The sequence below is a fragment of the Oncorhynchus tshawytscha genome, linkage group LG27 (genome assembly GCF_018296145.1).
Source record: "Oncorhynchus tshawytscha isolate Ot180627B linkage group LG27, Otsh_v2.0, whole genome shotgun sequence".
NCBI lineage: Eukaryota > Metazoa > Chordata > Actinopteri > Salmoniformes > Salmonidae > Oncorhynchus > Oncorhynchus tshawytscha.
Window position 1 is genome coordinate 18,267,338 of NC_056455.1, and position 16,649 is coordinate 18,283,986.

Consider the following 16,649-nt stretch of genomic DNA (forward strand, 5'->3'; position numbering starts at 1 on the left):
GATCATCACTGGAGGCTTCTTGCCATGGATCATCACTAGAGGCTTCTTGCCATGGATCATCACTAGAGGCTTTGTGCCATGGATCATCACTGGAGGCTTCGTGCCATGGATCATCACTGGAGGCTTTGTGCCATGGATCATCACTGGAGGCTTCTTGCCATGGATCATCACTGGAGGCTTTGTGCCATGGATCATCACTGGAGGCTTTGTGCCATGGATCATCACTGGAGGCTTCTTGCCATGGATCATCACTGGAGGCTTTGTGCCATGGATCATCACTGGAGGCTTCTTGCCATGGATCATCACTGGAGGCTTTGTGCCATGGATCATCACTGGAGGCTTCTTGCCATGGATCATCACTGGAGGCTTTGTGCCATGGATCATCACTGGAGGCTTTGTGCCATGGATCATCACTGGAGGCTTCTTGCCATGGATCATCACTGGAGGCTTTGTGCCATGGATCATCACTGGAGGCTTCTTGCCATGGATCATCACTGGAGGCTTCTTGCCATGGATCATCACTGGAGGCTTTGTGCCATGGATCATCACTGGAGGTTTCTTGCCATGGATCATCACTGGAGGCTTCTTGCCATGGATCATCACTAGAGGCTTCTTGCCATGGATCATCACTAGAGGCTTCTTGCCATGGATCATCACTAGAGGCTTCTTGCCATGGATCATCACTAGAGGCTTCTTGCCATGGATCATCACTGGAGGCTTCGTGCCATGGATCATCACTAGAGGCTTCTTGCCATGGATCATCACTAGAGGCTTCTTGCCATGGATCATCACTAGAGGCTTCTTGCCATGGATCATCACTGGAGGCTTCTTGCCATGGATCATCACTGGAGGCTTCTTGCCATGGATCATCACTGGAGGCTTCTTGCCATGGATCATCACTGGAGGCTTTGTGCCATGGATCATCACTGGAGGCTTCTTGCCATGGATCATCATTGGAGGCTTTGTGCCATGGATCATCACTGGAGGCTTCTTGCCATGGATCATCACTGGAGGCTTCTTGCCATGGATCATCACTGGAGGCTTTGTGCCATGGATCATCACTGGAGGCTTCTTGCCATGGATCATCACTGGAGGCTTCTTGCCATGGATCATCACTGGAGGCTTCTTGCCATGGATCATGACTGGAGGCTTTGTGCCATGGATCATCACTGGAGGCTTCTTGCCATGGATCATCACTGGAGGCTTCTTGCCATGGATCATCATTGGAGGCTTCGTGCCATGGATCATCACTGGAGGCTTCTTGCCATGGATCATCACTGGAGGCTTCTTGCCATGGATCATCACTGGAGGCTTTGTGCCATGGATCATCACTGGAGGCTTCTTGCCATGGATCATCACTGGAGGCTTTGTGCCATGGATCATCACTGGAGGCTTCTTGCCATGGATCATCACTGGAGGCTTCTTGCCATGGATCATCACTGGAGGCTTCGTGCCATGACTACTCACTGGAGGCTTCTTGCCATGGATCATCACTGGAGGCTTCTTGCCATGGATCATCACTGGAGGCTTTGTGCCATGGATCATCACTGGAGGCTTCTTGCCATGGATCATCACTGGAGGCTTCTTGCCATGGATCATCACTGGAGGCTTCTTGCCATGGATCATCACTGGAGGCTTCGTGCCATGACTACTCACTGGATGCTTCTTGCCATGGATCATCACTGGAGGCTTCGTGCCATGGATCATCACTGGAGGCTTTGTGCCATGGATCATCACTAGAGGCTTCTTGCCATGGATCATCACTGGAGGCTTCTTGCCATGGATCATCACTGGAGGCTTCTTGCCATGGATCATCACTGGAGGCTTTGTGCCATGGATCATCACTGGAGGCTTCTTGCCATGGATCATCATTGGAGGCTTCGTGCCATGGATCATCACTGGAGGCTTCTTGCCATGGATCATCACTGGAGGCTTCTTGCCATGGATCATCACTGGAGGCTTCTTGCCATGGATCATCACTGGAGGCTTCGTGCCATGACTACTCACTGGAGGCTTCTTGCCATGGATCATCACTGGAGGCTTTGTGCCATGGATCATCACTGGAGGCTTCTTGCCATGGATCATCACTGGAGGCTTCTTGCAATGGATCATCACTAGAGGCTTCTTGCCATGGATCATCACTAGAGGCTTCGTGCCATGGATCATCACTGGAGGCTTTGTGCCATGGATCATCACTAGAGGCTTTTTGCCATGGATCATCACTGGAGGCTTCGTGCCATGGATCATCACTGGAGGCTTCATGCCATGGATCATCACTGGAGGCTTCATGCCATGGATCATCACTGGAGGCTTTGTGCCATGGATCATCACTGGAGGCTTCTTGCCATGGATCATCACTGGAGGCTTCTTGCCATGGATCATCATTGGAGGCTTCGTGCCATGGATCATCACTGGAGGCTTCTTGCCATGGATCATCACTGGAGGCTTCTTGCCATGGATCATAACTGGAGGCTTCTTGCCATGGATCATCACTGGAGGCTTCTTGCCATGGATCATCACTGGAGGCTTTGTGCCATGGATCATCACTGGAGGCTTCTTGCCATGGATCATCACTGGAGGCTTCTTGCCATGGATCATCATTGGAGGCTTCGTGCCATGGATCATCACTGGAGGCTTCTTGCCATGGATCATCACTGGAGGCTTCTTGCCATTGATCATCACTGGAGGCTTTGTGCCATGGATCATCACTGGAGGCTTCTTGCCATGGATCATCACTGGAGGCTTTGTGCCATGGATCATCACTGGAGGCTTCTTGCCATGGATCATCACTGGAGGCTTCTTGCCATGGATCATCACTGGAGGCTTCGTGCCATGACTACTCACTGGAGGCTTCTTGCCATGGATCATCACTGGAGGCTTCTTGCCATGGATCATTACTGGAGGCTTTGTGCCATGGATCATCACTGGAGGCTTCTTGCCATGGATCATCACTGGAGGCTTCTTGCCATGGATCATCACTGGAGGCTTCTTGCCATGGATCATCACTGGAGGCTTCGTGCCATGACTACTCACTGGATGCTTCTTGCCATGGATCATCACTGGATGCTTCGTGCCATGGATCATCACTGGAGGCTTTGTGCCATGGATCATCACTGGAGGCTTCTTGCCATGGATCATCACTGGAGGCTTCTTGCCATGGATCATCACTGGAGGCTTCTTGCCATGGATCATCACTGGAGGCTTCGTGCCATGGATCATCACTGGAGGCTTCTTGCCATGGATCATCACTGGAGGCTTCGTGCCATGGATCATCACTGGAGGCTTCTTGCCATGGATCATCACTGGAGGCTTCTTGCCATGGATCATCACTGGAGGCTTCTTGCCATGGATCATCACTGGAGGCTTCGTGCCATGACTACTCACTGGAGGCTTCTTGCCATGGATCATCACTGGAGGCTTTGTGCCATGGATCATCACTGGAGGCTTCTTGCCATGGATCATCACTGGAGGCTTCTTGCAATGGATCATCACTAGAGGCTTCTTGCCATGGATCATCACTAGAGGCTTCGTGCCATGGATCATCACTGGAGGCTTCGTGCCATGGATCATCACTGGATGCTTCATGCCATGGATCATCACTGGAGGCTTTGTGCCATGGATCATCACTGGAGGCTTCTTGCCATGGATCATCACTGGAGGCTTCGTGCCATGGATCATCACTGGAGGCTTCTTGCCATGGATCATCTCTGGAGGCTTCATGCCATGGATCATCACTGGAAGCTTCTTGCCATGGACCATCACTGGAGGCTTCTTGCCATGGATCATCACTGGAGGCTTCTTGCCATGGATCATCACTGGAGGCTTCTTGCCATGGATCATCACTGGAGGCTTCTTGCCATGGATCATCACTGGAGGCTTCTTGCCATGGATCATCACTGGAGGCTTCGTGCCATGGAATATCACTGGATGCTTCGTGCCATGGATCATCACTGGAGGCTTTGTGCCATGGATCACCACTGGATGCTTCTTGCCATGGATCATCACTGGAGGCTTCTTGCCATGGATCATCACTGGAGGCTTCGTGCCATGGATCATCACTGGAGGCTTCATGCCATGGATCATCACTGGAGGCTTCATGCCATGGATCATCACTGGAGGCTTCATGCCATGGATCATCACTGGAGGCTTTGTGCCATGGATCATCACTGGAGACTTCGTGCCTTGGATCATCACTGGAGTAGAGAGACACACGGGAGGCCTGGCTCTGGGAGCAGGCACAGGACTCACCAGGCTGGGGAGACATACAGGAGGCTTAGTTCTTGACAGAGGCACCGGATACACTGGGCCGTGGAGGCGCACTGGCGGTCTCGAGCGCAGAGCTGGCACAACCCGTTCTGGCTGGATGCCCACTTCCACCCGGCAAATGCGGGACGCTGGCACAGAGCACACCGGCCTGTGAAAGCTCACTCGCGACACCGTGCGCATCACCCCATAGCACGGTGTCTGACCAGTTACATGCTCGCCAAGGTAAGCACGGGGAGTTGGCTCAGGTCTCCAACCTGACTCCGCCAAACTCCCCGTGTGCCCCCTCCCAAACAAAATGTTTGTGGCTGCCTCTCAGGCTTCCTTGCTAGCCATGTTCCCTCATAACGCTTGGCCCCTTTACCAGCTGCCTTCGCCTTCCTCTCTGCTTCTACCTGCTCCCACGGCAGGCGATCCTTTCCGGCCAGGATCTCCTCCCACGTCCAGGATCCCTTGCCATTCAAAATGTCCTCCCATGTTCATTCCTCCTTACCACGCTGCTTGGTCCGTTTGTGGTGGGAAGTTCTGTCACGGCCATTAAAAGAAGAGGACCGAGGTGCAGCGTGGTGAGTGTACATTTTCTCTTTATTTGGAAAATGACACCGAACAAAACAATAAACACTACAAAAAAAATTGTGAAGCTAAAGGCTATGTGCCCTAAACAAAGTCAACTTCCCAACAAGACAGGTGGAAAACAGGGCTACCTAAGTATGGTTCTCAATCAGAGACAACGATAGACAGCTGTCCCTGATTGCGAACCCTACCCGGCCAAAACCTAGAAATACAAATAATAGAATATAGAATACCCACCCCAACTCACACCCTGACGAAACCAAAATAGAGACATAAAAAGGATCTCTAAGGTCAGGGCGTGACAGTGGCCTCCATCATTATTATTATTTTTAATTATGTAACCTTCACTTCACTAGGGAAGTCAGTTAAGAACAAATTCTTATTTACAATTGGCCTACACCGGCCAAACCCGGACAACGCTGGGCCAATTTTGCACCACCCTCTGGGACTCACAATCAAAAGGGCCTTGGTCAGGGAGGTGACCAAGAACCAGAAGGTCACTCTGACAGAGCTCCAGGGTTCCTCTGTGGAGATGGGAGAACCTTCCAGAAGAACAACCATCTCACTCCACCAATCAGGCCTTTATGGTAGAGTGGCTAGACAGAAGCCACTCCTCAGTAAAAGGCACATGGCAGCCCGCTTGGAGTTTGCCAAAATGCACCATAAGGACTCTCAGACCATGAGAAACAAGATTGTCTGGTCTGATGAAACTAAGATTGAACTCTTTGGCCTGAATGCCAAACATCACGTCTGGAGGAAACCTGGCACCATCCCTTTGGTGATGCATGTTGGTGGCAGCATCATGCTCTGGGGATGTTTTTCAGCGGCAGGAACTGGGAGACTAATCAGGATCGAGGGAAAGATGAACAGAGCAAAGTACAGAGAGATCCTTGATGAAAACCTGCTCCAGACTGCTCAGGACCTTAGACTGCAGCAAAGATTCACCTTCCAACAGGACAACGACTCTAAGAACACAGCCAAGACTACACAGGAGTGGCTTCGGGACAAGACTCTGAATGTCCTTGAATGGTCCAGCCAGAGCCCGGACTTGAACCCGATCAAACATCTCTGGAGAGACCTGAAAATAGCTGTGCATTGATGCTCCCCATCCAACCTGACAGAGCTTGAGAGGATCTGCAGAGAAGAATGAGAGAAACTCCCCAAATACAGGTGTGCCATGCTTGTAGCGTCATACCCTAGTAGACTCGTGGCTGTAATCGCTGCCAAAAGTGCTTCAACAAAGTACTGAGTAAAAGGCCTGAATACTTAGGTAAATGTTATATTTCAGTTTACATTTTTTGACATTTCTAAAAACCTGGTTTTGTTTTGTCATTATGAGGTATTGTGTCTAGATTGATGAGCAAAAACAACTATGTAATACATTCTAGAATAAGGCTGTAATGTAACAAAATGTGGAAAAAGTCAATGGGTCTGAATACTTTCCAAATGCACTGTATTTGCTTTAGGCCCATTCACACCATAGAAAAAGATTGATTCATGAAGAAATGCCAGAGCGAGAGAATGATCAAGCATTGAAGTGGCACACCACAAAATAGGAGCAGAGAGAGAAAGAATGGTCATACATTACCTCCAGCCACACCCCCATTAAATATGGACAAACCCCTCCCCTTTATCCATTATACACACCTGATTGATTATGGGAACAAGGTGAAAGTTGGAGGGAGGAAAACAGTGGATAGCGAGAGAGGTGTGTGGGTGTGTGTCTGTCTGTCTGTGTGTGCGTGCGTGTGTGTGTGTGTGTGTTGAGGGTACAATCAGGCCCTTGCTGAGCCTGTATATCTGTTAGAGTCGGAACACAAGCAGAAATGAAATGGGAAAAGACAGATGGTAAGTTCGAAGTGAGTAGCTGTCAGTTTGAGTCGCACACGTACCTGTGTGTCTGCCCCTGGGCACTGCAATAACATCCTCACTCAGTACAGCACTGTCTGTCCATAGCACAGCAGTAACAATAAGTGCCTTCAACAGCACCAGGCACCGAACACATACTGCTCCAATGCTGAGATATTGAGTGTCATGTAGACTGGTCACACCAGTCTGCCAGACAGAGTGCCTTGCAGAAAGCATGCACAGTTCTCATGTTTTTAGTTGCACAATTACATTGATGCACCATGTAGACTATGTTTCTGATAGCACTGACGTTGTACATAGGGAAATCACATAAGGTTATGCCAGATAGAGAAACATGAAAAAAGCATATCAAGCATTATACATCTGCATTCACCAACATGTGCACAAGATACAATGCTCCAGCGGGCATTCACAATTTTGTGCAAAATCCCCATATCTTTTATGGGAACAGAGGAGTAGAGGAATAGAGGAACAGAGGAATATAGGAATAGAGGAATACAGGAACAGAGGAGTAGAGGAATACAGGAACAGAGGAATAGAGGAATATAGGAACAGAGGAATACAGGAATACAGGAACAGAGGAGTAGAGGAATACAGGAACAGAGGAGTAGAGGAATACAGGAACAGAGGAGTAGAGGAATACAGGAACAGAGGAGTAGAGGAACAGAGGAACAGAGGAATATAGGAACAGAGGAACAGAGGAGTAGAGGAATACAGGAACAGAGGAGTAGAGGAATACAGGAACAGAGGAATAGAGGAATAGAGGAATAGAGGAATAGAGGAATAGAGGAACAGAGGAGTAGAGGAATAGAGGAATAGAGGAATAGAGGAATAGAGGAATACAGGAACAGAGGAGTAGAGGAATACAGGAATACAGGAACAGAGGAGTAGAGGAATACAGGAATACAGGAACAGAGGAGTAGAGGAATACAGGAATACAGGAACAGAGGAGTAGAGGAATACAGGAATACAGGAACAGAGGAGTAGAGGAATACAGGAATACAGGAACAGAGGAATACAGGAATACAGGAACAGAGGAGTAGAGGAATACAGGAACAGAGGAGTAGAGGAATGCAGGAACAGAGGAGTAGAGGAATAGAGGAACAGAGGAGTAGAGGAATACAGGAACAGAGGAGTAGAGGAATACAGGAACAGAGGAATAGAGGAATAGAGGAACAGAGGAATACAGGAATACAGGAACAGAGGAATAGAGGAATTGAGGAACAGAGGAGTAGAGGAATACAGGAACAGAGGAATAGAGGAATATAGGAACAGAGGAGTAGAGGAATACAGGAACAGAGGAATAGAGGAATAGAGGAACAGAGGAGTAGAGGAATACAGGAACAGAGGAGTAGAGGAATACAGGAATACAGGAACAGAGGAGTAGAGGAATACAGGAATACAGGAACAGAGGAATACAGGAATACAGGAACAGAGGAGTAGAGGAATACAGGAACAGAGGAGTAGAGGAATACAGGAACAGAGGAATAGAGGAATACAGGAACAGAGGAGTAGAGGAATACAGGAACAGAGGAGTAGAGGAATACAGGAACAGAGGAGTAGAGGAATACAGGAACAGAGGAGTAGAGGAATACAGGAACAGAGGAGTAGAGGAATACAGGAACAGAGGAGTAGAGGAATGCAGGAACAGAGGAATATAGGAATAGAGGAATACAGGAACAGAGGAGTAGAGGAATAGAGGAACAGAGGAATATAGGAATAGAGGAATACAGGAACAGAGGAGTAGAGGAATAGAGGAACAGAGGAATATAGGAATAGAGGAATACAGGAACAGAGGAGTAGAGGAATACAGGAACAGAGGAATAGAGGAATATAGGAACAGAGGAATAGAGGAATAGAGGAACAGAGGAGTAGAGGAATACAGGAACAGAGGAGTAGAATACAGGAACAGAGGAGTAGAGGAATAGAGGAATAGAGGAACAGAGGAGTAGAGGAATACAGGAACAGAGGAATAGAGGAATTGAGGAACAGAGGAGTAGAGGAATAGAGGAACAGAGGAGTAGAGGAATAGAGGAACAGAGGAGTAGAGGAATAGAGGAACAGAGGAGTAGAGGAATAGAGGAACAGAGGAGTAGAGGAATAGAGGAACAGAGGAGTAGAGGAATAGAGGAACAGAGGAGTAGAGGAATAGAGGAACAGAGGAGTAGAGGAATAGAGGAACAGAGGAGTAGAGGAATACAGGAACAGAGGAATAGAGGAATACAGGAACAGAGGAGTAGAGGAATACAGGAACAGAGGAGTAGAGGAATACAGGAACAGAGGAGTAGAGGAATACAGGAACAGAGGAATAGAGGAATACAGGAACAGAGGAGTAGAGGAATACAGGAACAGAGGAGTAGAGGAATACAGGAACAGAGGAGTAGAGGAATACAGGAACAGAGGAGTAGAGGAATACAGGAACAGAGGAGTAGAGGAATACAGGAACAGAGGAGTAGAGGAACAGAGGAACAGAGGAATAGAGGAACAGAGGAACAGAGGAATACAGGAACAGAGGAGTAGAGGAACAGAGGAACAGAGGAATACAGGAACAGAGGAGTAGAGGAACAGAGGAACAGAGGAATACAGGAACAGAGGAATAGAGGAATACAGGAACAGAGGAGTAGAGGAATACAGGAACAGAGGAATAGAGGAATAGAGGAACAGAGGAGTAGAGGAATACAGGAACAGAGGAGTAGAGGAATACAGGAACAGAGGAATAGAGGAATGCAGGAACAGAGGAGTAGAGGAATACAGGAACAGAGGAGTAGAGGAATACAGGAACAGAGGAATACAGGAATACAGGAACAGAGGAGTAGAGGAATACAGGAACAGAGGAGTAGAGGAATACAGGAATACAGGAACAGAGGAGTAGAGGAATACAGGAATACAGGAACAGAGGAGTAGAGGAATACAGGAATAGAGGAACAGAGGAATAGAGGAATACAGGAATACAGGAACAGAGGAGTAGAGGAATACAGGAATACAGGAACAGAGGAGTAGAGGAATACAGGAACAGAGGAGTAGAGGAATACAGGAACAGAGGAATAGAGGAACAGAGTAATAGTGGAATAGATGAAAACAGGAACAGAGGAATAGAAGAAAACAGGAACAGAGGAATAGAAGAATACAGGAACAGAGGAACAGAGGAATAGAGAAACAGAAGAATGGAGGAACAGAGGGATAAGGGAAGAGTAGATTGCGGGGTAGGGAGGAATTGTGGCACCTGTCATGAGAGTGATTCAATTCATTACACAGATATTAAATCTAGTGGAGAGAGGGGAGGAAGGTGGGGATGGTGGCAGGGAAGATGTTTGGAACATTGTCTTTTGACTGTCTGAATGTAGTTGGATGGAACTGGAATGCAAACAATTTTGTGGCATAGGGACATGTTTCCACTCTCAGTCTGAGAATGGGACTGCTGTGGAGACTGTGGTCTGTCAGTTGGTAACGATGAGAAACAATAAGTAGGGCCATGCACCCCACATCCAGCTGGTGAAGAGAAGACTAGCACCCCCTGGTGAATGAGTCTAGTTATTCTGGCAGCCAGCTGCCAGTCATCAGCTTAATCTAAAATAACTGTCAATGGCCACAATGAAAACATTATGCTATCCATTTAGAGGGGAGGAAATTGTTGTATTTTTACACTGTCCTGTGAAACAGACTGGAAAATGAAAGCAAGGGATGACATTTGAGTGGGGTCAGCAATGGGATGAGCTTGGTGGATTCATGCAGTTTGTCCAACACAACCATATCCATTGTACACCCTGTTAATATAGACTACAGAAGCACATGATGCACTGTAGTGTTAGCCCCTATGGCAGCAGTGCAGCCCTGTCTCTGGGATCCGTTCCTCCCTGCCTCAGAGCAGAGCTGTAGAGCCTAGAGAGATTGGCCCCAGAGACCAAACGACTCCAGGGGAGAACCTCGCCCAGAGACTCCCACTTAACGGGGATCCCCTTCAATTAACAAGGATCAAGACTAGCATTCAAAGGGCTGCTGCCTCCTTCAAAGTGGGCCAACACTTTTCTTCCCTCTCCTCCATCTTTTTTACTCCAGAGCACAATTTACTGAAAGCATTCCTTAAGCCAATGCTCCAGGGGTGCTTTACCAAGGCCCTGATTAGGCCGGACCTACAGATTGACATAAAGAGTCCATTTGGGAGTTGTGTGGGTGCGGAACTGGGCTCCCTCTGATTGGTGCAGGCTCGCCTGTCAGGGGTAATTGTTTAATAAACGCAAGGGTGTCCCTAATCCTGGCCGCGACGGCGAATCAGAGAGGTCTTTAGTCAGAGCAAAAGGCCCCCCTCCCAGCTGGGTAGTGGTAGTGTGAGTGAGGGGTCCAGATCGGATGAAGAGAGGGGAAGGGCAAGCAAACGAAGACACACAGAAAGACAGATGAAAAATACACACAAATATGAGGGTGAAATGAAGGTGCTGTTTATTGACATAGGAAAAAATGCATTTTCCACACGACTAGGGATTACAGAGACTAAGCATTTTTCATCTTGACCCAGATGAGAGAATGGAGGAAGAAATAAGTAAAGGAGACAGAGGACACAGTGAGCTGAGTAAAAGGTATTTGATGTTTCCATTCAGAGCAAGACACAGATGAAAACGTTTCATCTCAGTCGCACATTAAAGACCTACAGTGTGAGGGAGTGTTTCTCTGTTCAGAACTGATAAATGCTGAAGTAAGAGAAACACACATCACCTTGTCCAAACGTGTCACGGAGACATTGGCCACAGCTCATAACCTAATGCTTGGGAAGAAGATGATGATGACTTTTCTTTTATGATGAAGCTCCCAGCTATTCCACCTGCACAGACCAGATGACAGAGCCAGTGGTATGTGTGTGCCAGGTTTCTGCTCACCTTATAGGCTCAAGTGTTTATTTGATATCCAATGGAAGGGCTGTGTAGATCAGAGGTGGGTCCCATGGGTCTAATACATCAGGCTTATTAATGAGTGGGGTGCTAGGGACTGCCAATACAGTCAGTAACCAGGTTCAAAATGGCCTGCATTATAAAAACATGCAAATTAGGACAGATGACTATGGCCAGCAGGTTTTCCTGATCATATGACTTGCCCAGGAAAGTCTCTTGGCCCAGTTAGGTTGTACCTAAAACTAGGCCCAGAGTTTTTCCAGATCATGTCGATCTTGTTCCCATCCCAGTTCCCAGCTCCCAGTCCCCAGCTCCCAGTCCCCAGCTCCCAGTCCCCAGCTCCCAGTCCCCAGCTCCCAGCTCTCAGTCCCCAGCTCCCAGCTCCCAGTCCCCAGCTCCCAGCTCCCAGTCCCCAGCTCCCAGCTCCCAGTCCCCAGCTCCCAGCTCCCAGTCCCCAGCTCCCAGCTCCCAGTCCCCAGCTCCCAGCTCCCAGTCCCCAGCTCCCAGTCCCCAGCTCCCAGCTCCCAGTCCCCAGCTCCCAGTCCCCAGCTCCCAGCTCCCAGCTCCCAGGCCCCAGCTCCCAGTCCCCAGCTCCCAGCTCCCAGCTCCCAGTCCCCAGCTCCCAGCTCCCAGCTCCCAGTCCCCAGCTCCCAGCTCCCAGTCCCAATCCATTGTTCATGCATCAGTTTATTTGCTCCATCGGTTTGTTGAGATCACAGAGTCCCTGGCCAAAACTAGCAGTGCTATTTGTTTGCTAATTGCTAGGTAAAGCCACTGGGACACGAGCTAATGGGCCCCCAGATCTGTGTACATGGCTGGGTTGGGTAAACATTAGAGATGAGTGATGGAGGGAGAAGCCTGCCATAGTTGAAGAGTTGGACTGAAGAATCACCAGGAAGATCAAATGAATGGGCCTTATTGCGAGGAGCAAGAGTCGACACGACTCCACCCTAATGGAATGGCAGAAAAATATCCATACGCAAACTATAGCCATACATTGCATGAGTTAATTGCACAAATGTATGGTAGGCCTATGGTTGGTTCTCTAAGGCAGTCCAGAGAGCACATATTAATACAACAATTATTGCATTGTTATGTCGAGATCACAACTTATTTATCTTCTGATCACGACATAACAAAAGTTGTTTTGTCGAGATCACAAGATAAACTCTATAAATATGAGTGGATTTCTTGACGATAGATTGACAGCAGTGTCATAGTGGACCAAAGGCAGTAAGACTCTACAAAGATCTAAGATCTTTGATTAGAGCACAACTGTTGTCAGTATCCTATAGGCCTGGGCCTTCTTATCAAAGCTCCAGCAATATAAGACAAACTGAGGAATTACAAACTGCACATGTTACAGTATGGGAAGGGGATACCTAGTCAGTTAGACAACTGAATGCATTCAACCGAAATGTGTCTTCCAAATTTAACCCAACCCCTCTGAATCAGAGAGAGATGCCGGGGGCTGCCTTGATCAATGTCATCTGCACAGTGGTTTTTGGGGGTAAACTGCTTTGCTCAAGCGCATTTTGCCCACCATTTATGGCTGAAATGACAAATAGACTGTAACCTTCATGAAATGTTTGAGTATTTAAAAACAACTTCATCTGTTTTACTAGTTTTATTTTTCTGTACTAGTTTTTAATTGTTGTTTGTGACTGTGTTTGGCTGCTATTGACAGAACAACCTCCCTGTTAAAACTATTCAAGAAATTCAAATAAACTTTCATTGGTAGTCTGCAACCACAAACCTCAATGTTAACTTTTCATGCCATAAACATTCAACATTCAATTTAAAACAGTAGTGCAACATCACTTTTACATCTTTAAAATTGGGTTGTACTGGAGCCAAAACTGAAAGCAATATATAACTGCCAGACAAAATGCAATTTCTGCCTGGGTTAATCCCTTATCAAAATAAAAATGGATGCATTGATCCACCCTTGGCTCTGCCTTGGCCATATTGTCAAGCTATCGTCAATACATCCACTCCTATGTATAGAGTTAATCTCGTGAACTCGACAAAACAACGTTTGTTATGTCATGATCACAAGTAAACATCTCCACAATAGGAGGGAATAATTTTCTAATGCCCGCTCTGCACTTCCCTTGTTCTTTCTATAGCTGTTGGAATGAAACGCTCAATTGCAGTTGCGGCGCATGAAAGCTAGGGGGAGACAAGCTCCTGAACACTGAACGACGCTTAAAGCGCGCGGAGGGAGCTGTCCTTTCAGCACTTTGAGAGTAGACCACACATTCAAGAGCAGTGGCGGACAACCCGCGCGCGTTTCTCTGGCTTCCTACTGCTTAGTTCCCCATTCAGAGTTATTGCAGTGAAGGTGCATGGAGTAATTACATGCATAGGACCGAGAAAATATTTTGCTGGCAGTGGCAGGAGCTAATAAATCTGATTGCTTTGCAATTATAAATGACACCGTGATTGTTTGGATCAAAATGGCCAAATCTGAAAACAGCCCAAAAGCGAGTCCATCTCATAAGGCTGCCCTGCGTCAAAATATGAAAATGTTATTTGGTAGTTAAACAAATTATGATAGAGGGAGAGAAACCAAAATCTGAGAAATTGGCACCCAGAGTCCCATCCAAGCTAGCACGAAAAATAGTAGTCACGCAATTCAGACTCAATCCAATAAATCATTTGGGGGATTATTTTAGGAACATTATGAGCACCATGAATAGACTGTCATAAAAACCTGGGGTGGCGATAACCCAAAGCACGTCAGGGTTTATAATGCTAATGCATAAATATAAAATACAGTTCTCCATAATCCTTCAACCAGTTCTAACTAACCCCACCCCCCTCTTTTCACACACTCACACACACACACACACACACACACACGCACATATATACCCATACACACACAAAACCAGCCCGCAACCCCCGCACCCCCTACTCACCCCTCCCTCCACTCCAGAAATGGAATTAAAATCTTTAATAGGCTATCTTTCCAGCATCGGTGGACGAGCACTGTAGCCTACTAAAGCCAGAGTATAGCATCAGTCAATGTGGGAAGAAAATATTCTCATAATCTTCAGCACTACAGTCAGCATTCAAACACTGACATAAACCATCGTTTTAGAGGAGAAAACTTAAATTAAATGCATAGCGCTGACACTGACATCCAGAATATACGGACTCCAATTTGCGCCCCTCTCAACGGCTCTGTGGATCGGTGCTGTTGGGTCGGCGTGGCGTGCTCTCGGTCTCTTCCTCCGGTTGTGTAATATTTTTCTAGCCCAGCCACACACTCCTACACCCTCAGAAGAAAAACTCCGCTGTCATCTGAACGAACAAGGGAAGGAACAGGGATTGGAACATATACTGTCGTTTTTTGCTTTGATTTGCAACTGAGTTTTCTATCAGATTATTTTCGATTTACATGGCGCAAGGGCTATGCAAGTGGGAAGGTTCTGGTTCCGGTTCTGGGTGTGATACAACCGTGCATTTGGATATCCAAGTAACAACAGTATTAACAGTGGTACTAAAACGGATCAGTTCCAGCGGCATCCCCAACTCCTCTTTCTCCTCTTCCCGGCTCTATGTCGAGTAATGGTCGGCTTGCCTTGCTGGATGCACCCCGCTCTCTCCGGATCGTCGACTGCACCCTTTCCAACCGCAAATCCCCATTTTCAGCGGAAACCTTCAAAGAGCTAAGGGCTACATATGGAAACTGGGGATCAGAATTTTAGGAAAAAGGGAATCTAGCGTTTGTTTCATTTGTTTTCGACCTGATTTATCTGTTTCTTTACCAATTAATTGATTTATTCATTGGGCTTGATTTCTTTATTCCATTGTTGGTTGATTTATCAAATTGATGCAAGCCCTATAGTATTTTACTTTCTTATATAATATAGACCCCAGGAATATTTTCATTTGTTTCCACTGGACTTGAATCGTCCATTTATTTACAATTGCTTTTCTTATTTTCCATGTCCTTCATTTCCCGTCCCTGTTTCTCTCCTTGCTTTTCCACCTTGACTATAATAGCCCTGACATAGTGTTATTCAAACATAACTAAACATAAAATATATACAAATTCAACATTATATGCCAACAATAATTGTCATTAATTTCGCAACCAAGAGACGTATTGACTTGCCAGGCAGGATTGTTGTAAGCCTACCATTACTCTAACACCACTCTTCTCTTCATCCATTTCAGCTCATATTCATTCAGTGCTGTCCATAAAATAGTACTTATCTGCTAATCTTGCACATCAAGAAACACATTGCCAGCGATCTACATGTGTTAAATGCTACATTGTAAAGCATGAGACAAAAGCTAATCTCAAAGCGTAATAGCCTACTGAATTTTGATTGAGGCTATCCCATTTTTCCATTTATATTACACTCTCTCTACCTATCACTTACTGTGATTGTATATTATACATAATATTATCTTTACATTAGTAGGTTTATGCTGCAACTGCCAGTGTAGGCTAGTTGTAGTCATAGGGATAACAGTTGACGCTATAGTCCATTTTAGAGGCCATTAGCTTGTCCATAATCCCTATATTTGGGGTAACATTTAGTAAGAACCCATCTGGGGAGAGAGACACTGCGTCCTCCTCCACAAACTACCCTAAAAGACAACCCAATTTCTCTTAGTCAGTCCTCACCCAAACGCAACCATAAGGTTCCTACCGCATCCACCTCCTTCCCCCTCCTTTCGCTCAAATATATCCCATTTTTTTAGTTTGGTTTGGTCCCGTAAATTTTCAAATATTTATTTCCTATATATCAAGAGGAAAGGGGGTCCCCCTTTCATGGAATGCGGAAATATGGGTCTGTTTGACCGCGGAGTTCAGATGCTATTGACCACGGTCGGCGCATTTGCCGCCTTCAGTCTCATGACCATCGCGGTTGGCACGGACTACTGGCTGTACTCGCGCGGCACGTGCAAGTCAAAGTCGGTCAGCGATAACGAGACCAGCAAGAAGAACGAAGAGGTGATGACCCATTCGGGATTGTGGAGGACGTGTTGCTTAGAAGGTAATTGAGCCACATGCTTTTGGCAGTCACTTTATTTTCTATA

General features: G+C 46.9%; 1 protein-coding gene across 1 annotated transcript in view; it reads left to right on the forward strand.

The window, feature by feature from the left end:
* Window positions 1-14,564: 14,564 nt before the first annotated feature.
* LOC112258896 (voltage-dependent calcium channel gamma-2 subunit-like) overlaps window positions 14,565-16,649 on the forward strand; it is a 79,783-nt gene continuing 77,698 nt past the window's right edge. The window contains exon 1 of the mRNA XM_042307558.1: window positions 14,565-16,606. Within this exon, the coding sequence (XP_042163492.1) occupies window positions 16,381-16,606 (226 nt within the window). The 5' untranslated portion in view covers window positions 14,565-16,380. The remainder of the gene's footprint in view (window positions 16,607-16,649) is intronic.